This window comes from Scyliorhinus torazame, chromosome 9 (assembly GCF_047496885.1).
Source record: "Scyliorhinus torazame isolate Kashiwa2021f chromosome 9, sScyTor2.1, whole genome shotgun sequence".
Lineage (NCBI taxonomy): Eukaryota > Metazoa > Chordata > Chondrichthyes > Carcharhiniformes > Scyliorhinidae > Scyliorhinus > Scyliorhinus torazame.
This window is the reverse complement of record NC_092715.1, coordinates 248,385,767-248,411,690: the sequence shown is the minus strand read 5'-3', so window position 1 is coordinate 248,411,690 and position 25,924 is coordinate 248,385,767. Positions and strand designations below refer to the sequence as shown.

Here is a 25,924-nt window from a genome sequence, read left to right as displayed (position 1 = left end):
GTTTTCTCACCATGCACTAAAGACATACCCCTTAAGGTCTGTCTTCGATTCATTGACTTAATGCTTTTAAGTGAAGCTACCAACTTTCTGAAGCTGCACACCCATTGGCCTTGAGAACCATCTACCTTCTCCAATGTTCACCCCTCCCTCACCCCCCCCCCCCGAAAATACTAAAACGCAAACCCTGCCAATGATAAAATGCTGCTTTGCCCCCCCCCACACGTTCACTCTCCATCAACCCTTGCCAATGTTTACCTGCCGACAATGTTCAACCCCCAATCATGGTCAGTGGGAGGAGAGAATGGTTGAACATTGTTCAGCGTCCCCTCCTGGCATTTTCCAGAGAGCGGTGTGAACGCGCGGAGAGAGCGGTGTGAACATGCGGAGAGAGCGGTGTGAACGTGCGGAGAGAGCGGTGTGAACGTTGAGGGGAGAGCCGAGCGAGTATTCCAAATATTTTGAACATCTACCTTTTTTTCCAACTCAGCTTCCCTTTCGGCATCCATTGTGCTCCAAATTCTAATGAGCTCTTCCTCTGGCTTTTGCCTTAGCTTTTCCATCAGGTGATTGACCAAGAGTGTGATGGAATTCACTGTGAGGACATGCAATGTATTGACTATGAGGTAATCAGTAAGGCGAATGAAGCTGTACAGGAAAAACAGAAGAGGTATTAAAAGTTTGCTTGATTCACTTACCACATCCCAAATCCTCTGATCAGCGTTGGGAATGAGTCCGATGCTGGTCAGAAAGATATGAACCCATTTGCCCGGAGAGGTCTAAAAAGTCAGATTTCTGATCCACAATGCAGAAGATCTCCCCCAAGGCGGGGATCCATGCAGAGAGCAGAGAAGAGAATCGGCGCAGAAGACAGGCCATTTTTACAGCATGAGGTGCTGTTAGGTAGGTTTAAACGTGCAGTGTGCATGCTAGTGAATGGGTGAATAGATGATTGAGTGAATGGGTAGGCGGGTAGCGCGCATAAGTGGGTGTGGTCAGTGAGGTGGTCGGGTGGATGTGGGGCCAGTTGGTAGGGTGACAGGCGGATGAGGTGGGTAGATGGGTGAGTGCTAGTCAGGTCAGATCAAGAGAGGAGGTAGTCAGGGGGTGGGGCCAATACAGATCGGTTGGGGGGGGGGCAGTTTGGTCAGGGGAGAAGTTGGGGAGTCAGGGTGGATTGTGGGTAGTGACAGAAAGGGTAGTTCGGTGGTCAAGGGGGTACTTTTGGGGTTCAATTGTATAGTTACACAAGACTAGGATTTTTCTATCCAACGTTTCCTGGGAAACTACCCATGGAAGCAAGTCAGAGCTGTCCGAAACCTGACTCCATCTCTGAGTCAGAGACTTTTGCAGAGGATCCCATGGAGCAAGAGAATTGCCCATCAGAAGTTCGAACTTCCCAGGAGATCCCCACAGAGTCAGCATGTTGCGATATCCATGCAATCCCAATGTGCATCGCAAGTTGTATGTCTGACAATCTGAAGAGCAAAAGATTTGGGCTGAGAACTCAAACAGGGCTTTGAGAAGTTATCACTAACCATGTTAACCTCCTGCAGTGGGACCTCTTGTTTGCTTGTCCTGTATAGTTTATTTTGTCTGATGACTCCGTAAGGATCTCAGTGGCAATAGTGGAATGCACATTAACATCACCAATACCTGTAAGTCAATAAAATGTTTACTCTGCAGCAATATGCATTATCAGAAAATGCAAAGTAAGCTACAATTTTCAAAATTATGTAAACAGAGAAACATTCATCCTAAAATTAGCAGCAAATTTTCCAAGTGGATTTTCGTATAAAAATGCAAACTAGTTTATTCATGGAACAGATGTAGAGTCCAAATCGTAGTCTTTAAAAACATAGTTAAAACTTGACAAAAATATTCATTGCCAATGTACGCTCGTACGTTTATAACCGCAGACATGAGAATCACAATGTAAATGGGCTGTGGACTTGTATAACACATATTCAGTTGGCCAAACAAGCACATTTGCACATTACGTTCCAGTCAGTACCTGCACTCTGCATCTCGAACAAATAGTCATCTGGTATAAATCCAGCTTCCAGTAAAGCTGTGCAGCAGGCAATCTTAACCGTTTGTTGTGCAATTTTCCTGAACTGGGCCAAACGCTCAGCGCCCTGTAGAACCAAGGCAACACATGCTTGAATGAGTTCCAAGATTACTTGTATGGATAGTCAAACTTGGCCTGAAATAGCTAAGCCTCAAACTTTCAACACCAGCAAACCATCTTGTACACTTTAACTTACATAAGAATTACAACATGAAAACAGACTTCCACACAAGCAGTAGTGTTTTCCAATCAAGACATTTTGAGAGGACAGCAAAACATGTGGGATCTTTAAGTCCACAAATAGAGATATTGAGTACAAAAGAAGGGAAGTTTTACTGAATTTGTAAAGTATAACAGGTTTGTTTGCAATCACTAGCTTTCAGAATGTTGCTCCTTCATCCACGCTCCAGAAGCTAGTGTTTCCAAACAAACCTGTTGGACTTTAACCTGGTGTTGTGAGACTTCTTACTGTGCCCACTCCAGGCCAACGCCGACATCTCCACATCATGAATCTGTAAAGCCCTGGCTAGGCCTCAATTAAAGTATTGCATTCAGGTCTCGTCACATAAAGCAGCGGGAGTTCACAGAGAGTCCATAGTTTCGGGAGTTCACGGAGAGAGAGTCCATAAAGCAGCGGGAGTTCACGGAGAGAGAGTCCATAAGGCAGCGGGAGTTCACAGAGAGTCCATAAAGCAGCGGGAGTTCACAGAGAGTCCATAATTTCGGGAGTTCACGGAGAGAGAGTCCATAAAGCAGCGGGAGTTCACGGAGAGAGAGTCCATAAGGCAGCGGGAGTTCACAGAGAGAGAGTCCATAAAGCAGCGGGAGTTCACAGAGAGTCCATAGTTTCGGGAGTTCACGGAGAGAGAGTCCATAAAGCAGCGGGAGTTAACGGAGAGAGAGTCCATAAGGCAGCGGGAGTTCACAGAGAGAGAGTCCATAAAGCTGCGGGAGTTCACAGAGAGTCCATAGTTTCGGGAGTTCAGTTCCGGGAGCAGGCCTATTGGCTGACTGAAAATCAGGAAGGATACAAAAGGTGTGGCTGAAGAGACTTTAGAAACGGAGTGCTGGAAGCAAACAGAGTGTATCTGAGTTTGGGTAAGGCTGAGTTCAGGTAAGAGGTGAGTGAGGGCTGTGTTTTTTTGGAGTTTGGTGTTTGGGGTTGAGTTTCCAAAAAAAAAAACCCAATTGATTAGGTAAATTAATTAACTAGTTAAGGGAATTTGGTGCTCATCTTAAGGAGGTGCAGAGAAGCAGACCTGTGAGGGAGTCTCGGGAGCAATACATCACAGCCAGCAGGTAAGTGATTGGCTTGTGACTATTAAGTGATTTTACTATTCTCTCTTTGACTTTCTCTTAGCTGTGTAGTGTAGTTCAAATTTAACTTCAGGTTTAAGTCATGGCAGGAGAGCTCAGACCCGTGTCATGCTCCTCTTGTGAGATGTGGCAATTCAGGGACCCTTCTGGTGTCCCTGACTCCTTCATCTGCAAGAAGTGTGTCCAACTGCAGCTCCTGTTAGACCGCTTGACGGCTCTGGAGCTGCGGATGGATTCACTTTGGAGCATCCGCGATGCTGAGGAAGTTGTGGATAGCACATTCAGTGAGTTGGTCACACCGCAGATTAAAATTACTGAGGCAGATAGGGAATGGGTGACCAACAGACAGAGGAAGAGTAGGAAGGCAGTGCAGGGATCCCCTGCGGTCATCTCCCTCCAAAACAGATTTACCGTTTTGGAAACTGTTGGGGGAGATGGCTCACCAGGGGAAGGTGGCAGCAGCCAGGTTCATGGCACCGTGGCTGGCTCTGCTGCACAGAAGGGCGGGAAAAAGAGTGGCAGAGCTATAGTGATAGGGGAATCAATTGTAAGGGGAATAGACAGGCGTTTCTGCGGGCGCAAACGAGAATCCAGGTTGGTATGTTGCCTCCCTGGTGCAAGGGTCAAGGATGTCTCAGAGCGGCTGCAGGGCATTCTGGAGGGAGAGGGTGAACAGCCAGCTGTCGTGGTGCATATAGGCACCAACGATATAGGTAAAAAACGGGATGAGGTCCTACAAGCTGAATTTAGGGAGTTAGGAGTTAAACTAAAAAGTAGGACCTCAAAGGCAGTAATCTCAGGATTGCTACCAGTGCCACATGATAGTCAGAGTAGGAATGACAGGATAGCTAGGATGAATACATGGCTTGAGAGATGGTGCAAGAGGGAGGGTTTCAAATTCCTGGGACATTGGGACCGGTTCTGGGGGAGGTGGGACCTGTACAAATCAGACGGTCTGCATCTGAGTGGGACCGGAACCAATGTTCTCGGGGGTGTGTTTGCTAGTGCAGTTGGGGAGGGTTTAAACTAATGTGGCAGGGGGATGGGAACCGATGTAGGAAGTCAGTGGGGACGGAAACAAAAGGCAGGAAGGGAGAGTGTGTAAAGCATGACCAGAGAAAGCAGGGCAGAGAGCAAGGAAAGTCTACATTAAACTGCATTTATTTCAATGCAAGGGGCCTGACGGGCAAAGCGGATGAACTCAGGGCATGGATGGGCACATGGGACTGGGATATTATAGCTATGACTGAAACATGGCTAAGGGAAGGGCAGGACTGGCAGCTCAATGTTCCAGGGTACAGATGCTATAGAAAGGATAGAACAGGACGTAAGAGAGGAGAGGGAGTGGCGTTTTTGATTAGGGAGAACATCACGGCAGTACTTAGAGGGGATATATCCGAGGGTTCGCCCACTGAGTCTATATGGGTGGAACTGAAAAATAAGAAGGGAGAGGTCACCTTGATAGGACTGTACTACAGGCCCCCAAATAGTCAGCGGGAAATTGAGGAGCAAATATGTAAGGAGATTACAGATAGCTGCAAGAAAAATAGGGTGGTAATAGTAGGGGACTTTAACTTTCCCAACATTGACTGGGACAGCCATAGCATTAGGGGCTTGGATGGAGGGAAATTTGTTGAGTGTATTCAGGAGGAATTTCTCATTCAGTATGTGGATGGACCGACTAGAGAGGGGGCAAAACTTGACCTCGTCTTGGGAAATAAGGAAGGGCAAGTGACAGAAGTATTAGTGAGGGATCACTTTGGGACAAGTGACCATAACTCCATTAGTTTTAAGATAGCTATGGAGAATGATAGGTCTGGCCCAAGAGTTAAAATTCTTAATTGGGGTAAGGCCAATTTTGATGGTATCAGACAGGAACTTTCAGAGGTAGATTGGGGGAGACTGTTGGCAGGCAAAGGGACGGCTGGTAAATGGGAGGCTTTAAAAATGTGTTAACCAGGGTTCAGGGTAAGCACATTGCCTTTAGAGTGAAGGGCAAGGCTGGTAGAAGTAGGGAACCCTGGATGACTCGAGATATTGAGACTCTGGTCAAAAAGAAGAAGGAGGCATATGACGTACATAAACAACTGGGATCAAGTGGATCCCTTGAAGAGTATAGAGATTGTCGAAATAGAGTTAAGAGGGAAATCAGGAGGGCAAAAAGGGGACATGAAATTGCTTTGGCAAATAATGCAAAGGAGAATCCAAAGAGCTTCTACAGATACATAAAGGGAAAAAGAGTAACTAGGGACAAAGTAGGGCCTCTTAAGGATCAACAAGGACATCTATGTGCAGAGCCACAAGAGTTGGGTGAGATCCTGAATGAATATTTCTCATCGGTATTCACGGTGGTGAAAGGCATGGATGTTAGGAAACTAAGGGAAATAAATAGTGATGTCTTGAGAAGTGTGCATATTACAGAGGAGGAGGTGCTGGAAGTCTTAAAGCGCATCAAGGTAGATAAATCCCCGGGACCTGATGAAATGTATCCCAGGATGTTGTGGGAGGCTAGGGAGGAAATTGCGGGTCCCCTAACAGAGATATTTGAATCATCGGCAGCCACAGGTGAGGTGCCTGAAGATTGGAGAGTAGCGAACGTTGTGCCCTTGTTTAAGAAGGGCAGCAGGGAAAAGCCTGGGAACTACAGACCGGTGAGCCTAACGTTGGTAGTAGGTAAGTTGCTGGAAGGTATTCTGAGAGACAGGATCTACAAGCATTTAGAGAGGCAAGGACTGATTCGGGGCAGTTAGCATGGCTTTGTGCGTGGAAAATCATGTCTCACAAATTTGATTGAGTTTTTTGAGGGGGTGACCAAGAAGGTAGATGAGGGCAGTGCAGTAGACGTTGTCTACATGGACTTTAGCAAAGCCTTTGACAAGGTACCGCATGGTAGGTTGTTGCAGAAGGTTAAAGCTCACGGGATCCAGGGTGAGGTTGCCAATTGGATTCAAAATTGGCTGGATGACAGAAGACAGAGGGTTGTTGTAGAGGGTTGTTTTTCAAACTGGAGGCCTGTGACCAGTGGTGTGCCTCAGGGATCGGTGCTGGGTCCACTGTTATTTGTGATTTATATTAATGATTTGGATGAGAATTTAGGAGGCATGGTTAGTAAGTTTGCAGATGACACCAAGATTGGTGGCACAGTGGATAGTGAAGAAGGTTATCTAGGATTGCAACGGGATCTTGATCAATTAGGCCAGTGGGCCGACGAATGGCAGATGGAGTTTAATTTAGATAAATGTGAGGTGATGCATTTTGGCAGATCGAATCAGGCCAGGACCTACTCAGCTAATGGTATGGCGTTGGGGAGAGTTATAGAACAAAGAGATCTAGGAGTACAGGTTCAAAGCTCCTTGAAGGTGGAGTCGCAGGTGGACAGGGTGGTGAAGAAGGCATTCGGCATGCTTGGTTTCATTGGTCAGAACATTGAATACAGGAGTTGGGACGTCTTGTTGAAGTTGTACAAGACATTGGTATGGCCACACTTGGAATACTGTGTGCAGTTCTGGTCACCCTATTATAGAAAGGATATTATTAAACTAGAAAGAGTGCAGAAAAGATTTACTAGGATGTTACCGGGACTTGATGGTTTGAGTTATATGGAGAGACTGGATAGACTGGGACTTTTTTCCCTGGAGCGTAGGAGGCTTAGGGGGTGATCTTATAGAGGTCTATAAAATAATGAGGGGCATAGATAAGGTAGATAGTCAACATCTTTTCCCAAAGGTAGGGGGGTCTAAAACTAGAGGGCATAGGTTTAAGGTGAGAGGGGGGAGATTCAGAAGGGCCCAGAGGGGCAATTTCTTCACTCAGAGGGTAGTGAGTGTCTGGAATGTGCTGCCAGAGGTAGTAGTAGAGGCGGGTACAATTGTGTCTTTGAAAAAGCATTCAGATAGTTACATGGGTAAGATGGGTATAGAGGGTTATGGGCCAAGTGCGGGCAACTGGGACTAGCTTAATGGTAAAAACTGGGCGGCATGGACTGGTTGGGCCGAAGGGCCTTTTTCCATGCTGTAAACTTCTATGATTCTACCACGCTTCAGGGAGAACGTGAGGGTCCTTCAGAGGGGTGCAGAGGATATTTGAGAATGAAAGATTTTAGCCACAAGGTCAGGTTGGAGAAGTTGGGGTTCTTCTCCTTGGAGCAAAAATGTTTGAGGAGAGATATATTAGAGGTGTAGAAAATAATGACAGGTTTACATGAAGTACACAAAAAAAACAGTACGCATGATCTGATGGTACAAAGATTTATGGACGCGGATTTGAAGTATTGAGCAGATGATACAGAGAGGGTATGTGGGAGGCCTGTGCAATAATGTGGGAGGCCTGTGCAATAAGTGCTATGGCCGTGGAACTCACTGCTTACAACAGTCATGGAAGCAGAGATGGCCAATGCTTTCAAAATTAAATTGGAAGTGTGTATAGGCCACGTAGACTTGCAGGGTGAAGAGGGGCTGAATGAATTATTCTACAAAGAGACAACAAGGATAAAATGGGTTAAATGACATCCTCCTGTGCTGTTGCGACTCCATATATTGAACCAATCCTTAACTCCTTAACTGTTAACATGGGGCACGATCAAACGGAAATGTTTCCAAAGGTCATTTGTGGCTGGTTTTACTGGGAGTTTCTCCCCAGTTCCCCATCTCTATCTAACCACATGTAATCACCTTTTTGGGCCGTGGGGACTATCTCACCGGCTTAGCCCACACTAAGAACTATTTTCACCACTGTGGAGCTGAACTCACTTGCCAGATCGACACATCAGAGATGAGGCCACCATTTTGAAAGGATGCCCCGATCTCTAGTGGGCTTGAGGATCCCCCGCATCCTCCACCCACGGGCAACGTCACCCCCACACACATGGGCACCGTCCCACATCCCCCCAAGTGATGTCAGTCTGCTGTGGGGTCGCTGAGGGGCCCCCTTTTTCAGGCCTTCCTGCGTTCCCTTTCAGGCCCCCCCTTTCAGGACCCCCACTCTTCACGCCCCCCCCCAACCTTCTGGAGGCCCCTTCATACCTGCCCTACACACCCACCCCCACTCTTCATACCCCCTCCACCCTCCTTTCTTGGGCATGGCCACCCTCCTTTCATGGGCATGGCCCCCCTCATGGACTTCCCTTGGCACACAAGCACCCTGACACTGCCACGCTGGCACTGCTCCTTCCAGTTTGGCAGTGCTACCCAGGCCACTTAACAGTGACAGGGTGACAGGAGCAAGGTGCCACGGTGGAGGGACCAAGGCACCTGCCTTCAAAGGGGAGGTCAGAGAGGTACCCTGCCCTGTCCCTGACCACCCAGGAGCGTTTGAAGGCCCGGGCGACCCCCCCGAGTGCCTTTCGTGGACCAATACTGAATGGCGCCTGGCTGGGGTTCCCCGAGGAGGCCCGATTGATGCCAGGAATTTGACAGATCCCTGGTCAGCCTGTCTAAGCGGGTTTTAAACCTACTCTGCGAGGCTTGGTCCCGCCAATTGTGGGTGAATCCTGATCACAACGCCTCGTGAGCCCTAGGTAGATCTCGCGAGTCATACTGGCAGTCGGGAAGCGGCTGGTAGAGCACGCCCATGATCTCTGCTCCCATCGCTAACTTTGTGCAAACAAACTTCTTGCTCGCTGTCCTAAATCACTTACATTTATTCTTTAATTTATAGGATCTAATAATAGGTTGGAGAAACTGGGATTGTTATCCAGAGGGAGGCTTGAGACAAAATTTGATGGAGCTGCTGAAAATCATGAGGGGTGTGGACAGGTTAGATGGAGAAAAATAGTTCCCATTGGCAGACGTGTACCAGAGGAAATAGATTTAAGGTGATTGGCAGAAGAACAAATGGTGACATGAGGAAAACATGGTTTATACAGTTTGTGACCAACATCTGGAATGCAGTGCATGAAAGGGCAGTGGAGGCAGATTCAATAACTGCTGTCAGGGGGATAAGCAACTAAAAGGAAAAAATAACTGAAGTGCTGGGGCAGTGGGCTAAATTGTCCTTGCAGAGAGCTAGCATGGGCTGGATGGGTTGAGTGGCCTCCTTTGGTATTGTGCATACAGTCAACCAGCAACGCAAGCTTCATGAGCTGTACTTTGCAGTCACTCAAATGAGGTGGTATTCTATGATTCTATGATTTAATTCCATGTCACTTAAACATAGATTACTAAAAAATCATTGACATGCATTTTCATGTGCAATTTTTATTTTTAACATTTTTAAAAATAAATTTAGAGCACCAGATAATTTATTCCAATTAAGGGGCAATTTAGTGTGACCAATCCACCTACCTTGCACATCTTTGGGTTGTGGGGGTGAGCCCACGCAGACACGGGGAGAATGTGCAAACTCCACACTGACAGTGACCCGGGACCAGGATTGAACCCCTGTCCTCGGCACCGTGAGGCAGCAGTGCTAACCACTGTTACACCTTGCCAGCCCAGGGATCATGATTTCCAATCTATCCCTGCCCATTCCTGTTCAGGCAGAGAGCAAGTAAACATCATGAAGCTTGCGTTGCTGGCTGGCTGCATGAACAATAGAGGGCTTAACAGTATGGCAAACTAGCACATGTCCCAGCTAATTCATTACTCCTAAAGCAGTTGCACTGAAAGACATGTTGCTGCTGGCTATCTCTGCTGTAACTGAAGAGAAGACAAATTTATCACTAAGGAAAGAGAGGCTTCATGGAGGTGAACAGGAGGAGGAATGACTTGTTTCCTCAGGGGCCAAGAGGTCTTAAGACAAAGCTCCAGAAGGGAATGAAAACAGATCAACAGAGAAGGTAAACATCTGGGGCGGAAGTGTTGCGGCGGACGGAAAAAGTGGCCCGTCACATAAGTGGATTGGCCATGCTGAAAAATTGGCCCTTTGTGTCATAAAGATGTGGTTAGGAGAGTGTATGGGCTAACAGGGATAGGGTGGGGGGAGTGGGCATAGGTAGGGTGCTCTTTCAGAGGGTCATGCAGACTCGATGGGCTGATCGGCCTCCTTCTACACTGTAGGATTTCTAGGATTCTATCACCATGGCCGGAATGGCGGGTTTGTATCCAGATTGTCCACTTTTCAGCTCATTATAGATGCTTGAATGTGATCCATGTCAGATCTAAGAACAGCACAGGGGAGACAGAAAGTCCCGCCCAATGTGTGCCCTCTAATATCAATAATTTGGGTCTTGAATGGCTAGATGGGGCATTTTCAGGTTAACAAAAGTGATGGCTAGGCAGCGCGGGATATTGGGAGACTGAAAACAGAGGAATGTTCATGTGTGCCTCATATATATCAGATTTCCTGAACCTGCTGTGATCTGCTGAGAGGTGAGTTGAACTGCTGTGTTCCATCCATCACTGAAAGTTAGAATTGACTGAATCGCGAGAATGTACGCCACGCTGGGAACCAAGTAGAATGAAGAGGCCTGAACACTAGACTTGCAGGAGCGAGTGTCTGTGCAGATAAACTGCAGGGCGGATTTACAATGTATCTGAAACCTGAATTAGTTAACTAAAGAGTGATGGCAGACATCCCTGGGGCGCCTTGTATGAATGCACGGATAGTGTCACAAAAGCAGTGAGGATTGCAGTGCTCCTCTTGCTTCTTGAGGGTTGCCGTAGGCAATGTCGCCAGAAGCTGCACTACCCGAGGTCTGCTCACCAAACACCCTGTTGCAGCATTATCCCATGACAGAAAGAATGCTCCTGAGGCTGCCTTGCCTTCCAAGGATGAGACCATCATGATGTTAGTGTAAATACTCATTCAGAGACTGATGTTTCGCATTCTGATTTGGGCTGACTCCATCTGATATCAAAACTCATATTTCATGGAATCATAGAATCCCTACAGTGCAGAATCACTGCACCGATCCTCTGAAAGAGCACCCTCACCAGCAGCCCCCCCCCCCCATTCTTGCAACCGTATAACCCCACCTAACCTGCACATCCATGGATACAAAGGGACAATTTAGCATGCCCAATCCACCTAACCTGCACATCCTTAGGCTGTGGGAGGAAACTGTAGCCAGGTCAAATGGCTAACTCCCGATTTAAAATGGCGAACGGCAAAGGCTGATGGGAAAGTCAGCCAACCAGACACACAGCTGCAGGTTGAGTGTGTATTTACCTCTGGAAAGGCCTGACAAGATCGATACCAGCAACCATCAGCACAACAAAACACCAGCCACCTGCATATTAATGAGCAATCCCCGGGAACAATGAGCAACATTTAGACACATAAAGCCAAACCAGACTCTTCGGCGCCAGCAGAAGCCTACACAATGGGAGGTGAACGACCACCTCAAGACCGCCCATCGATCAGGGAACCGCTCCAGCATTGGAGAAAATCGAACCAAGTGATTGGGACAAAGTCCAATCACTTGGAACCAGGTACAGGGTCCGCCCCGAAAGGCGGGAAGCCCCTGGGGACTATAAGAATCAAGCCCAAGTTCAAATCGCCCCTCTGCTTCTCTGCTTGACCGGGTCACTCAGCAACGCGAACCAACCCTTGACAGTGACCGGTCCAGCCGCTGCTGATATCCAGCAAGTCTTACTTCAACGCTCACTACGAGATAGGCGCTCCTCGCTACCAATCTGTACCAACTTCGAATCCCGCAGGCTCAGAACCCGAACAAAAGGCCATTCGTTTCCCTGACCTGGTGGGCCAGTTCCAAGTTAAGTATAGGTCTGTTAGTTGTAAGAAGTAGCTTAGACGTAGAATTTATGCATGAGTAGTGATTACTGTGTATAATCATAGATTATCATAGAATTTACAGTGCAGAAGGAGGCCATTCGGCCCATCGAGTCTTCACCGGCTCTTGGAAAGAGCACCCTACCCAAGGTCAACACCGCCACCCTATCCCCATAACCCAGTAACTCCACACAACACTAAGGGCAATTTTGGACACTAAGGGCAATTTTATCATTGCCACTCCACCTAACCTGCACATCTTTGGACTGTGGGAGGAAACCGGAGCACCCGGAGGAAACCCACGCACACACGGGGAGGATGTGCAGACTCCACACAGACAGTGACCCAAGCCAGAATCAAACCTGGGATCCTGGAGCTGTGAAGCAATTGTGCTATCCACAATGCTACTGTGCTGCCCACATTGGATTATTGATCATTACTCGGACTTGAACCACGTGGCGGTGTCATAAAGATACCTGGCGACTCAAGAGCAAAGGTGATAAAACAGAGCAATTAAACTGAGGCAAAATGTAGCAACAAAACCATGGCACCCTGAGGAAACCCACACAGACACAGGGAGAATGTGCAAACTCCACACGGACAATCACCCGAGGCCGGAATTGAACCCGGGTCCCTGGCTCTGTGATTCAGCAGTGCTAGCCATTGTGCATTTTAGATGTTCATTTAAATATGCATTTTATAGCTTTGAAAATAGGCGAGTGTAGTTTAAACAGCCATCGTTTAAAGTCAGCAATGAGAGGCTTTCAGGAATTATGGGAATGTTAGTCGGCACGTATGCGCGATGGGTAAGCTGTGGCATACCATGGAACCCACCTAAACACTCACAGATTGTAAAAGTCTAATGTCTCTCACAGTTTTGTGCGAACAAAATAATAAAGACATAGCAAACAACAGGGAGGTATCCTGCCGTGAGCCAGGAACGTCACACGATAATGATAAGGGGCCTTCTGTCCTGCATCCTCTGTCTCTAATTTAGTGATGCATCTGTAAGACATTGTGTTTATGCTTTAACTGCTTTAATGATGTGTGTGTGAGGCTCGGTGTTTTTTCTATAATCTAAAGATATAAATTGTGCTACAAATCTTTGTACTGAGTGAGGAGCCCTTGGAAGGGCAGCATATGGTGAATAAAGGTCTTGATCACTGGAACTCGCACACCCAAGTGCTTTCATCTTTAAAACCACAACAATCCACATGACGAGGAGGATCGCAACGAAGGTGGTTATGTAGACCCAGGATGGAAGGCAGACATCAAAGAGCGAACTTGTCATCCTCCTACTGGAACCTGATAGATATAAGTATGTGCACACCTGCCTTGCCTGGTCCATGCTGTAACGTCTTCCACTGGAGACACCATATCCTCACCTTCATCCAGATTAGCCCTCCAGGCATCGTCCTCATCCAAGATGTACAGCTCCTCCATCTCTCTTTCTGGTGATACACCTACCTTTTGCAGGTTATGTAAAGCACAGCAAACCATTATAATGCATGAGACCAACTGGGAAACGTGCTGTAGTGCACCGCCAGAGCTGGTCTAGATGTCAGAAACACATCTTCAGGATGCCAATGGTCTGCTCAATCAATGAGCCTGTTGCAATGTCAGTAGAACTTTACTTCTCCTCAGAGGCACTTTGTGGGTGTCGAACGGGTATCGTCAGCCACACCTTTTGCAGGTAGCATTTGTCACTGAGGAGCCAACCCTGCATTCTTCGAGGGTCCTAGAATATCTGTGGCAGCTGGGAATGAAGCAAGATGGTCGAGTCTTGGGAGTTTCCACGGTATCTCACACATACTTGCACAACCTGCTTCAGTGGTTACTGACCAGCTGCACATTGAGAGGGTGGAACTCCATCCCATTAATAAATTGAAGTGGCTACTACCATGGAGCTCTTAAAGCCACATGAGTTCTTCGGTGGCATCCTGCACCTTTGGGAATCCTGAGATCGCTTCAAATCCTGCTGCTCTCACAGCCTGACTGTCCGCATCTAGGGAGAACTGGAGAATTGTGTGCTTTCCTAAAGAGGTCTGTAACCTCTCAGACACATATATGAGCAGACGCTTGTGAAATCCTCCAGTGGTCTTCATTGGAGCCCTGTAATGTGGCACTCACAAAGACGTTCAGACATGGTTGGCCTGGAAGGCCTTTGTCTTTGAATTGAGCATGACTGGGAAAAGGAAAAGATGTCACACAGAGTAGGACAAGCTGTTCGGAGGTGGAGTGGAAGAAAAGGGCTTTCAGGAGGAGGCCATCGCCACTAAAGGTTTTCATGGCTCAATTCTCTTACAGCAACCTCAGCAATGACCTATAATTGAGATATCACTTCACAAAACAGCTTCACTTCAGAGGTCATGAATGAAACATGCCAATGCTGCAGCCACAGATACAACTTCAAAGAACATCAAAAACGACATTCCCAGAGGATGCCAAGGTGACTGTGATTCTGGACTTTAATGCATTTGGTTCCTTCCAGGTTGCTGCAAAGAGAAGCAACATTTCACTGTTTGCAGTGCTCAGATTCTGCAGGCCTAGTGTGTTTGAGAGGCATTTCCCCAATGGATGGAGCACAAGTGGTGGAAGACTGCTGACCCGCAAAGGAAGAGTTTGCAGGAAGCCTTCGGTAGGCAACTTCAAACAGCTTTGGGTCGAAGAAGCCCAATTTCCACTGCAATTTCCCCATCCACCATATCTGTCAACTACTGAAAGAGCTGTGTAAGATCTAACAAGCGTGGTCTTCTTTTCAAAACTCTCAATTATTGTTCTTGATTATGATAATTAGCCATTTGTTCCCATATAACTCCTACCCTAGTCCTACTAAGTGTTGAATGCCATGGGATTGTTTTTGCTACCTAAGAAAACCTTGGGACTTGGCTGTAGTGCATCTGATAGATAGTATATAGTAGGCTAGTGATCCAGTGAATGGATGTTCAACTAATGGATGTGGGACCAATCATAAAGAATGCGTTGGTCTGAATGGTGTCATGCAGTAGTCATTCAGGAAAGTGGAGAATAATCTATCACATTTCTAACTTGTGCCTTTTGGATAGTAGAAAGGCTTTGGAAAATATTTCAAGATACTTCATAGAAGCATAATTGAAGGAATGGATTGCAGATCAATCAAGGAGACATTAAAAAGAGTAACAAAATATTTCCAAATGGATTTGTTTTAATGAGGGACTTAAAGGAGAAGAGGAAGATGCAGAGGTGGAAAACAAAAGGGAAAGAATTCTAAAGCACATCCCCAATTTGACTTGATGAAATTGCTGCTCATCTAAGCCAGTCAAGGGCCCTGCATTAATCTCAGCACTATTAATGTTCAATATTGCTGTCTATAAATCAGCAGCCTAGGTTTCATTGAACCTTCTTTCTACCGATACTTGCACTTTCAAATGCTGCAACTATCATTGCAAAAACCCCTCCCTCGACCTCATTTGCTGTTTCTGCCTGTCAGCACTTGCAGTGTGGTAGGGTTCCCCATTGGTGTTCAAAGTTCTTGCTAATAGAATGCATCAACCTGCTTCTATTCTTCTTGCACTCAGGTGTCAAGCAGAGGGAGGGTGGCATCAGGAGAAGACAATCAATACAAGAGGAAATAAATCTTGCCACTCTGCAACCACTGCCATTTACAAAGGTCCACGGCATCATTGGGCAAATAATGTCACTGGACCAGTAATTCAGCAGTTCCAGTTAAAGCTTTGGATACATGGGTTCAAATCCCCATAACAGCTTTGAAATTCGAATTCAATTTCAAACAAAATCTGGAATTGTATGTTGGCCTCAATAATGGTGATCATGAAATATGATCAATTATTATAAAAACCCAACCGGTTCAACTGATGCCTTTCAGGGAAGGAAATCAGCCATTCTTAACTGCTCTGGCCAACATGTGACTCTGACCCCACAGCAATATGGTTGACCCCTAAATTCCCTCTGATATGCCCTAGCATGTCACACAGTTCAAGGGTAATAAGGGATGGGCAACAAATGCTGACCTAGCCAGAGACACGCACATCCCATGGACAAACATTTTCTTTTTAAATCCTGGAAGAACAGCTCTCATATTCCCCAGGAATTAAATCTACACCAGACAATGTGGATGCCCTCTTCTGGCACCACCTCGCCATCTCTGCATTTCTTTCAACAATATCGCTATCCTGCCCAACCTTACCATGTGATTGGGGAATAATTCACAAATTACCGCAGTGGAAATCCTGGCCCAATATCCTCAGCACTTTCCTTTTTACATTTTGATACTAAATGACGGACGGTGCCCCCTCCCTTTCCGTAATATTTTCTAGTCTTTCCAAAACGGCCCCTACTCAAGTAGCTGGGATGCAAAAATGCATTTAGGATGCTTGGTCTGAACTTCAGAAGATACCTGGCTTAGCATCAGCTATTTTCGAAATAACGCACTTCAAATGTGTTGCACATTACCTCTTCAAGTTGTTGGAACTGAACCGTCTTGAACTCCTCCAGGGTGTATGTATGTCCTCTTTCAATATTACAAAGAGCCATGTCGCCAATGCGGTGACACATGTCGCTGATGTTGAGAAGAGCAGGCCTCAATGACTTTAAGGAAGAAAAGCAGAAGATACATTATTAGAAGGCCATAATGAAATCAGCAACCACTGTTTTAAGGTTTTACTGGACCCGCTTAATGAGGTTGTTTTGCTGGGCATTTAGCAAGATTTATTTCACTTATTTTCAACATAGTAAATGAACTAAACAATCCAGTGAAAGGTATCAAGCAATTAATTTTATACACTGCTAGAAAAATATAGGGCCGTATTTTCCAGCCCTCCTGCGACATATATTCTGACAACGGAAGTGGCCCACCATTGGCAAGTGGTGGAATTTTCTAGTTCTGTCGATATCTATGGGGTTTTGTGTGTCCAGCACCCTCCTCCACCGGGGAACGTGCCATAGGAAGCCGCCATTGGCGGAGCCAGAAGATCACACTGGTGGGAAGGGCCAGGAATCGAGCCTGGGGGAGCCATAAACACAAAATAGTCACTACTGAATACAATAAAGAATTCAGCGGAAACCTCTGTACTCAGAGAGTGGGAATGAGGCACGGTAGCACAGTGGGTAGCACTGCTGCTTCACAACGTCAGGGTCCCAGGTTCGATTCCCAGCTTGGATCACTGTCTGTGCGGAATCTGTATGTTGTCCGTGTGTCTGCGTGGGTTTCCTCCGGGTGTTCGGGTTTCCACCCACAAGTCCCAAAGGACGTGCTTGTTAGGTGAATTGGACATACAAAAACGTAGAAAAGGAAATGAATTAGATGACACTGTATAAACAGCTTGATTTGATACTCACTGAGTTCACTATGAACAGGTTGTCCTGCAATGCTCTGCGACAGTTGGTGATCTTCTTGGAACGTACATTTTTTCGCCAGACTGTAAAAGCCTTCCACTTGCGAAAAAGTGCAAACACTGGAATCCGAATAAGTTGCTTATGATACAAATATTCTTGTTCCCAGCGGTCCAGTTCTATAAAGTCAATGTCTTCATTATTCATGTGGAGAACACCATCCTGGCTGATGGTATAATAGTCATTCTGGTTGATCTCCTCAAAGGCAACAACACTTAAAAAAATATATATATGTATTAGGTTCAGCATGATAATATTAGCAGTTGACTCTTCGTTTCACGTTGCAGAGCTCAGTAATTATTATTTACATTGGTCATAGTAAAAAGCAAAACTCATGCTGTGGAGTAAATACAAATTTGCCAGTGTGCAGTAACTCCATCGACACTGAAGAAGGGTAGGGTAAATTTTCTGAGGGAACTCTGAATCAGAACTCTAAAACATTCATCTGTACTTCACGTCTGCGTAGTGATCAACCTGCTGTGCACCTTGAGGATGTTTAGCCTTCTTTGACATTCTGTTCAGAACTATTCTCGTGTTTTTACAAATTTATATTTCCTGCCTTTAAGGTGCCGTTCTGGAACAAGTTCATAAGATATAGGAACAGAATTAGGCCATTCTGCCCATCTGTTCCGCCATTCTATCATGGCTGATATGTTCCTCATCTGCCACCTACAATGTTACAGGTCAAGAGCTGGATTGCGAAATCATTCAGAGCATCTCCTCCCCACATAGTTGTCTCTTGGGCCTCTGACATTACTGGTTCTCGGGGGATACAGAAAAGTCCATGACAGATACTCTTTTCAATGGAACACACTTGACCTAACGTTCCTGACAGGATAGCTGCAGTATATGGACAGTGTTAGTTCTCTATTCTTAAAAGTCCTTCACAATTTGGATGAGAGTTTAGAATAAGTTCAGAAATATAATGAAACTCAGCCAAATCATGAGTAAAATAACGATTCGTTAAAACCTATTTTTTCTGATGCAGCTGTTTATGACAGTGTTGCAAAGCCCAAATTCAACTTACAAATGCCCATTTTGTCCCTACATAGTAAGCCTTGAGACTTCTGAATTTTGCATCATGATCTGGACCAGCAGTGCGCAGATGACCTATACTGTCTTGGGACATGTCTGAAAAAATGATTCAGCTCCCTTTTATAAGGATTTAAAATCTATCCCAGTTAAGCACCTCAAATGCAAAATCCAGGTGCAAATGCATTACACATACGCAGCCTAGCTGTATTAGTTCTTGAGTGATCTAATTAACAGTCTTCAAGGGAGTGCAGGAGGCTTCTCAAAAACATGATGGCAAGATGTTTTTGGTACTTTGTGAGTCTAGGAGAAAGCTGGACTTCTCTTCCCGCACATGTAAAAAGCTCCAGTCCATTGTCGCACTGGTGCCTTAGGTCACTCCCTACTCGTTTGCTTTTTGTGAAAGCTGGTCAATTTCCCACCCTCCCTGGCCAGTGAGTTGCACCGGGGCAATCTGGCACCCATAGCTCACCAGTGGTATTTCATTGCGCTATTACTGTCCCAGAGCAGACCTAGAATACTGGACCAAAACCCCAATATTTTAGTTTATTTGAATGACTGTGTGGAAAGAATGATTCGCTCCAGGAGTGATTGCATGAAGAAATAGTGTGTGATTATTTTAAAAACAAAACTTATGAGAACTTCAATATTAAACATTTTAACTTCAGACTCAAAAACAATTTACACCTTAAACACTCTACTCAATTTCCCATTAAACAACAAGAAAAGAAACATGCAGCTCTCAATGTATCTTTTGGTGGGAGAATTGAGGACTCAGCGTCAGGCAGATCAGAATTCAACTCCTCTCTCCACAGCTTTCTCCAAAAAGCTGCCTCCCTCCACAGCTTCTCAAAATGTCCCTCTGCCTTCCTTGGCTCCACTCAGCAATAACCTCATCTCCCCTAGCTGCAAAGCACAACATCTCCCAAGGGACTTGCCCAGGCAAACAATGGTCCATGAGCCTAGACTGAAAAACACAACCTTCTGGCTGCTAAAAACACCCAGGCCATGCAAAAAAAGTCCTTTTAAAAAAAAACATGACCATTGCAGTCAATCACATTCGAACCCAAGGTTTTTTAAACCTTAATAACCCCAATACGTTAATAATCCAATTTTCCTAAAATCTTCCAATTGTCATATTGTCCAGGGCCAGATGTGAGACTGACATGGACTATTGAAATTACCAAATTTGATGGCAGCATTTTTAAATTTTTTGACTAAGTATCAACTTAGGTAGGAAAAGCAGGGTGTAGCCCTTGGCTTCACTGACAGATGTTCATTCCAGGGACTCGTTTAGCACAGGGCTAAATAACTGGCTTTTAAAGCAGACCAAGGCAGGCCAGCAGCATGGGTTCAATTCCCGTACCAGCCTCCCCGAACAGGCACCCGAATGTAGCGACTAGGGGCTTTTCACAGTATCTTCATTTGAAGTCTACTTGTGACAATAAGCGATTTTCATATTTTTTGATAGAGTCAAAACAAAATCAAGGGGCAAGTCCTACGATGTCACGCTGGGGCCACCAGTAACCTCGGCTCTTGACAGATTGGGTCTCCATTTTTAAAGGATGTCCCAAGGTCAAAAAGATAATGGACATGATTTCATGACCGCAGTACGCTTAAGCAAGAGACGAAGCCGTTAGATCGCAGGAGAGGCTAAAACGAGAACTGCGCTGGGCGCTGATTGGTTAGCGATCTAACCAGCCCACCCCATTGGTGGAATCAGGAACCCGCCATAGCATGGCAAGATGCCAGTAACCACCTCTTAAGCCCAATCTCCACACAATTAACAGGAGCGACCCCCTATCTAACAGCCTACCGTGATCTAATCACCTCCCCAGCAAGTGGCCATGCAGGTGCCGATTAGTACACCTTTTTTAAAAAGTGAAGCTGGCTGCATGGCTGCTGTGGGGAGCAAAGGAGGTGAGTTGCCAACCTCTCTCCCAGGCAACGAGACCAGGGACATTGTGATTGCTGCCCCGGTGCTCGGAGGGGTGTAAGGGAGTCCCCCAGGGGGCCAATTTTGGTCGTCGTGGCCCTCCATCAGTTGAAGGGGGGCACATGGCCTGGATGGAGTTGGAAGAAATGGGTGTCTCGGCGCCCACAAATGTGCCATGCCAACCCCTGGATTGTGTGTTCCCGTTCCGGGGGGGGACCCTAGCCTATGCCTGTCTGCCCCACCAACCACCATAACTCCCACTGACTGTGGAGGCCTCTGATCCGTGGCTGAATCCTATTGCTAATTCGGAATTAGCAATAGTAGGTAAGTGATCGCTTCACAGCTCCCATGTGGATTTCCATGGGTAGGCGTGCCATGTAGCATGTGGGAGTTATTGCCTAGCATACCAATCAGACCGTGATGCCTGGACACTGGGCCTCAGCACTGTGGGAGGGAACACCACGGATGCAGCAACCAACAGCCGAACACTCAGGGGCTGGGCCCCAGCACCAGGGACACATTGCCGACCAGAGGGTGAGTGTGTGCAGCTGGGAGGGGACCAGCACCCGGTCCATATAACATTAGGTGCAGGTATCTGGGTATAGGGTGTGGGGTCTGGTTAGCAGGGGCTGTGGTTGCATGGGCAGGGTGGATTGGATGACAGGGGATATTTGGGTGGGTGTAGCAATGGGAGAATGGAAGATCCCGAGGTGGAAGACACCACTGGTTGTCTGACTTATACTCGCTCCAATTCCTTACAGATATTACCCGGGATGGATGATATCTTGGACCCCGCGGAAGCTGCCCTCATGGTGTTGCTAGCAGGCCAGGTGGACAGACGCCGGAGAAGGCGGCAGCAGCAGCGTCGACAGAGTCTCGAGGCAGCGGCCCATGTGCGGTGCCCCGCCCCAAACTCTGAGGACCCAGCACCCATCAGGCCAGGGAGGGACCCAGAGGGGGAGGCCAGCGACGGCCCAGAATGTACAGGCGTTGCTGGTCTTTCAAGCAAATGATGGACTGCGTGTGGTACAGGAGGCTCCGGCTCATCGAGGAGACGGTGCAGCACCTGATGTCCTTGCGGACTTGGCACCACGCAGAGAAGGAAGATACCCGCTCCCGGTGGCTCTGAAAGTCTAGGCCTCAGGATCATTCCAGGGCTCGATGGGGATATGTATGGCATCTAACAAGCTACAGCTCACAATGCGTGAGGTCACGGATGCCCTATTTGCCGGGCAGGAACTATGTAAACTTTGACATGTACCAGGCCCAACAGGATGCTCTTGCAGCAGGTTTCTCCGCCATCCCCAGGACACCCCAGATCCAGGGGGTAGTAGATGGCACGCATGCCACCTTGGCACTCACCGGGCCATCAGGGAGTGCCTTACATCATTAGGAGAGAGTTACACTCCCTGAATGTTCAGCTCATGTGCGACCACCACACGAGGATCATGCACGTGTGTGCACACTTCCCAGGGAGTGTGCATGACAGCTACATCCTGGGACAGTTGATATCCCCGGCCTCTTCGAGGACCACCCCAGGGTGGCCGGTTGGCTCTTGGGGGTATGGACCTGGCTAACGATGCCAACACTGAGACCGGACACCGATGCAGAGACCGATATAACAAGGCCCATGTGGCCACACAGGCTGTCACTGAGCGGTGCATCAGCATCCTCAGTCCGATGCCTTGACCGCTCTGGTGGTGCTCTGCAGTACACCCCACAGAGGGTCGCCCGCTTTGTAGTGGTCTGTTGTCCCCTCCACAACTTGGCACAGCAACGGGGCGACGTGCTGGAAGTGGAGGGGAGGAAGATGGAGGGGAGGAACATGTGGCAACCTCCGAGAAGTCTCCAGACCAGGAAGGGCTGGAAGACGAGACCGGGGAGGACCCACAGGGCTAACTGGAGGATGGAGGACAGGCGGCAAAGGTGAGGGACCGGCCAGCGTGGAGGGTCAGGGTGGCCCTCATCTTCATAAATGACATGGTCTCATCCGTCATTCCACCTTCCCTTCCCACCCCCATCCCTCAGCCTTCCCCCTCCTCCTCCCTTCCACTTCCATCTCCCTTCCCCCTCCCTCCCCCATCCCTCAGGCTTCCCTCTCCCCACACTCTCCATTCCCCCTTCCCCTCTTGCTTACTCCTCCCCTACTACCCCAGTACCACCCCCCCACCCACACTGTTCCATCTTCCAAGGCCCTGTGTAACATCACTCCAGGGCGAAGGGACTGTGTCGGCATTGTCAGCGGGTCACTGTGAAGGGCAATGGGGTGATTATAACTCACTGAGAGCCGAGGGCTGGTGCTCCTCAATCAGTCTGACTCCTGCCTGACTGCTCGCTCAGACCCATCACCTGCGGTATGCTTGGGTAGTTGGGGGGAGGGGGGGGAGGGGGGGAGGGGTGAAGAGAGACATCCAGAACTTCCATGTCTAGGGGGTTGGGGATGGGGATCGGTGCTCAGCTTGCATTGCAGAATAAAGTGCCAGAGGCTTCATAGTTCTCAAGTGCAACAATTTGAAATGCTATACATATGTGTCCCCGAATCCCGTGATGGTGCCGCCCACTCTTCCCATCCCTCCCGATCCCCCTCATTGCCCGTGTCATTAGTGAGGGTGACCATCTTGAACCAGTTCACTTACTGGGTCATCATTATCATAGAATCATAGAATTTACGTGTGAAGAGGCCATTTGGCCCATCGAGTCTGCACCGGCCCTTGTAAAGAGCACCCTACCCAAGTCCACACCTCCACCCTCCCATTACCCAGTAACCCCACCCAACCTTTTTTTAAAATAAATTTAGTATACCCAATTCATTTTTTCCAAATAAGGGGCAATTTAGTGTAGCCAATCCACCTAGCCTGCACATCTTTGGGTTGTGGGGGTGAAACCCACGCAGACACGGGGAGAATGTGCAAACTCCACACTGACAGTGACCCAGGGCCGGGATTCGAACCCGGGTCCTCAGCGCCGCAGTCCCAGTGCTAACCACTGCGCCACATGCCGTGCACCCAACCTTTTCTTGAACACTAAGGGCAATTTATCATGTCCAATCCACCTAACCTGCACATCTTTGGACTGTGATGGAAACCGGAGCACCCGGAGGAAACCCACGCAGACACGGGGAGAATGTGCAGACTCCGCACAGACAGTGACCCAAGCCGGGATTCGAACCTGGGACCCTGGAGATACGAAGCAACTGTGCTAACCACTATGCTACCGTGCTGCCCTTCATTCTGAAGGTGATGAATATAATCTTCGGATCATCAATCCAGTGCTTGTGATAATCAAACTCATTTGTTCTTGCCATCCCGAGCTTCCCTATTTCTCCTGAATGTTTCAAATGGAGTTTGGACGAGTTAGGAACACGGTTGTTCCGTTGAAGGACTTCAGACTTTTGATGTCAAATGCAGAGTTTCTAACCTGGTAGTGATGGTGCTGAAATCTTCACTCTATGCCTGGAATTATATTAGTTCTTCTGTTATTTCAGTTATTTACGTCGGCCATTCTCCATATTTCCCACAGTTCTCTGGTTGTCAAATATAACATTCGGTTGTAAGTTCCGCTTCAACAAAGACATTTGTATTTTCAGCTGTTGGCTGCTGAGCAGCTCTGCTGGCGAAAATCTGTCACCTAAGGGTGTAGCTCTAATAATTCAGCAAGGCTAAATTCCACTTTTCTTAGTCATCGGTATCTTTTTTTCCACTTAAGGGACAATTTGGCATTGGCCAATCCACCTATCCTGCACATGTTTGGGTTGTGGGGGTGAGAACCGCGCAGACACAAGGAGAATGTGCAAACTCCACACCGGGGTCCTCGGCGCAGTGAGGCAGAAGTGCTAACTAGTGCGTCACCATGCCGCCTAGTCATCAGCATATTAATGGTTTTCACCGTTCTTTCAGCCGCTCCATTGGCCTGTGAGTGAAGAGGAGGATAACAGAAGTGAGCCCATATTCTTCAGTAAATTTTCTGAAGCATTCGTTCATGAACTGAGGTCCAGGGCGGTATTTGCTGCATCCTGCCACCGTGTGTTTCGCTGCGGTGGAGTGGCCCGCCATTAAGAGGGTTTCCCGTTGTATGAATTCCCCCCCCACCCCGCCTTCTGCTGGGCGGGACCAGAAAACCTATCCCGACATCTGCCTTTTACTTTTCCCAGAATTTCCTGTCGTTTTCTTTTCCTCAGAGGCTGGTAGGGAGTTTGTTATGACTGATGAGAATGCTTCCACATACTAAGTCTTGGTCAGCCATAACTCTACATAATGTGTCAACCATGGCCTACGTTTTCCCTGTCCCCATGCAAAGTTGTACAATGGCAACACATCAGCTGAAGTCTGAAACATTGCATGCATGGAGGCATTTTAACAATCTCGGTGGAATTCCAAAGGGTAATCAATGATTTATGGTGTGTCTCAATTTGAAATGGTAATCCCATCAAATAACCAGAGAATTTCCAAGGCCCGGATGACTACCGATGCTTCTTTCTCCATAGTTTATGTAGTTCTCTATAGTATCTGGCTCTCTCAATGCCCTGGAAGCAAAGTAGGCTGGCTTTCTGTTACCATCATTCTGGACCTGAATGAGTATGGCTCCAAGGCCTGATGGGATGCATCAACGGTCATCACCGAGGACAATAAGAACATAAGAACTAGGAGCAGGAGTAGGTCATCTGGCACTTCGAGCCTGCTCTGCCATTCAATGAGATCATGGCTGATCTTTTGTGGACTCAGCTCCACGTTCCCATAACCCATAACCCTTTATTCTTCAAAAAACTATCTATCTTTATCTTGAAAACATTTAACAAAGGAGCCTCAACTGCTTCACTGGGCAGGGAATTCCATAGATTCACAACCCTTTGTGTGAAGAAGTTCCTTCTAAACTCAGTCCTAAGTGTAATTCCCCTTATTTTGAGGCTATGCCCCCTAGTTCTGCTTTCACCCACCAGTGGAAACAACCTCCCCGCATCTATCCTATCTATTCCCTTTATGATTTGATATGTTTCTATAAGATTCCCCCCCCCGCATCCTTCTAAATTCCAGCGAGTACAGTCTCAGTCTACTCAACCTCTCCTCATAATCCAACCCCTCAACTCTGGGATTAACCAAATGAATCTCCTCTGCACACCCTCTAGCGCCAGTACGTCCTTTCTCAGGTAAGGAGACCAAAATTGAACACAATACTCCAGGTGTGGCCTCAGTAACACCTTATACAGTTGCAGCATAACCTCCCTAGTCTTAAACTCCGTCCCTCTAGCAATGAAGGACAAAACTCCATTTGCCTTCTTAATCACACGTTGCACCTGTAAACCAACTTTTTGCGACTCATGCACTAGGACACCCAGGTCCCTCTGCACAGCAGCATATTTTAGTATTTTATCATTTAAATAATAATCCCTTTTGCTGTTATTCCTACCAAAATGGATGACCTCACATTTGTCAACATTATATTCCATCTGCCAGACCCTAGCCCATTCACTTAAACTATCCAAATCCCTCTGCAGACTTCCAGTATCCTCTGCA

General features: G+C 47.3%; 1 protein-coding gene and 1 long non-coding RNA gene across 3 annotated transcripts in view; one reads left to right on the top strand and one right to left on the bottom strand.

Moving 5' to 3' along the window:
• Nucleotides 1-25,924, bottom strand: part of dnah6 (dynein, axonemal, heavy chain 6) — a 522,203-nt gene that overhangs the window by 419,752 nt on the left and 76,527 nt on the right. Inside the window, exons 5-9 of the mRNA XM_072517256.1 lie at nucleotides 17,393-17,660; nucleotides 16,508-16,642; nucleotides 2,012-2,135; nucleotides 1,536-1,653; nucleotides 471-645 (exon numbers count right to left, since the gene is read on the bottom strand). Coding sequence (XP_072373357.1) covers nucleotides 471-645; nucleotides 1,536-1,653; nucleotides 2,012-2,135; nucleotides 16,508-16,642; nucleotides 17,393-17,660 — 820 coding nt within the window. The remainder of the gene's footprint in view (nucleotides 1-470; nucleotides 646-1,535; nucleotides 1,654-2,011; nucleotides 2,136-16,507; nucleotides 16,643-17,392; nucleotides 17,661-25,924) is intronic.
• Nucleotides 1-25,924, top strand: part of LOC140429809 (uncharacterized) — an 85,715-nt gene that overhangs the window by 18,595 nt on the left and 41,196 nt on the right. The gene's annotated exons all lie outside the window — the stretch shown is intronic.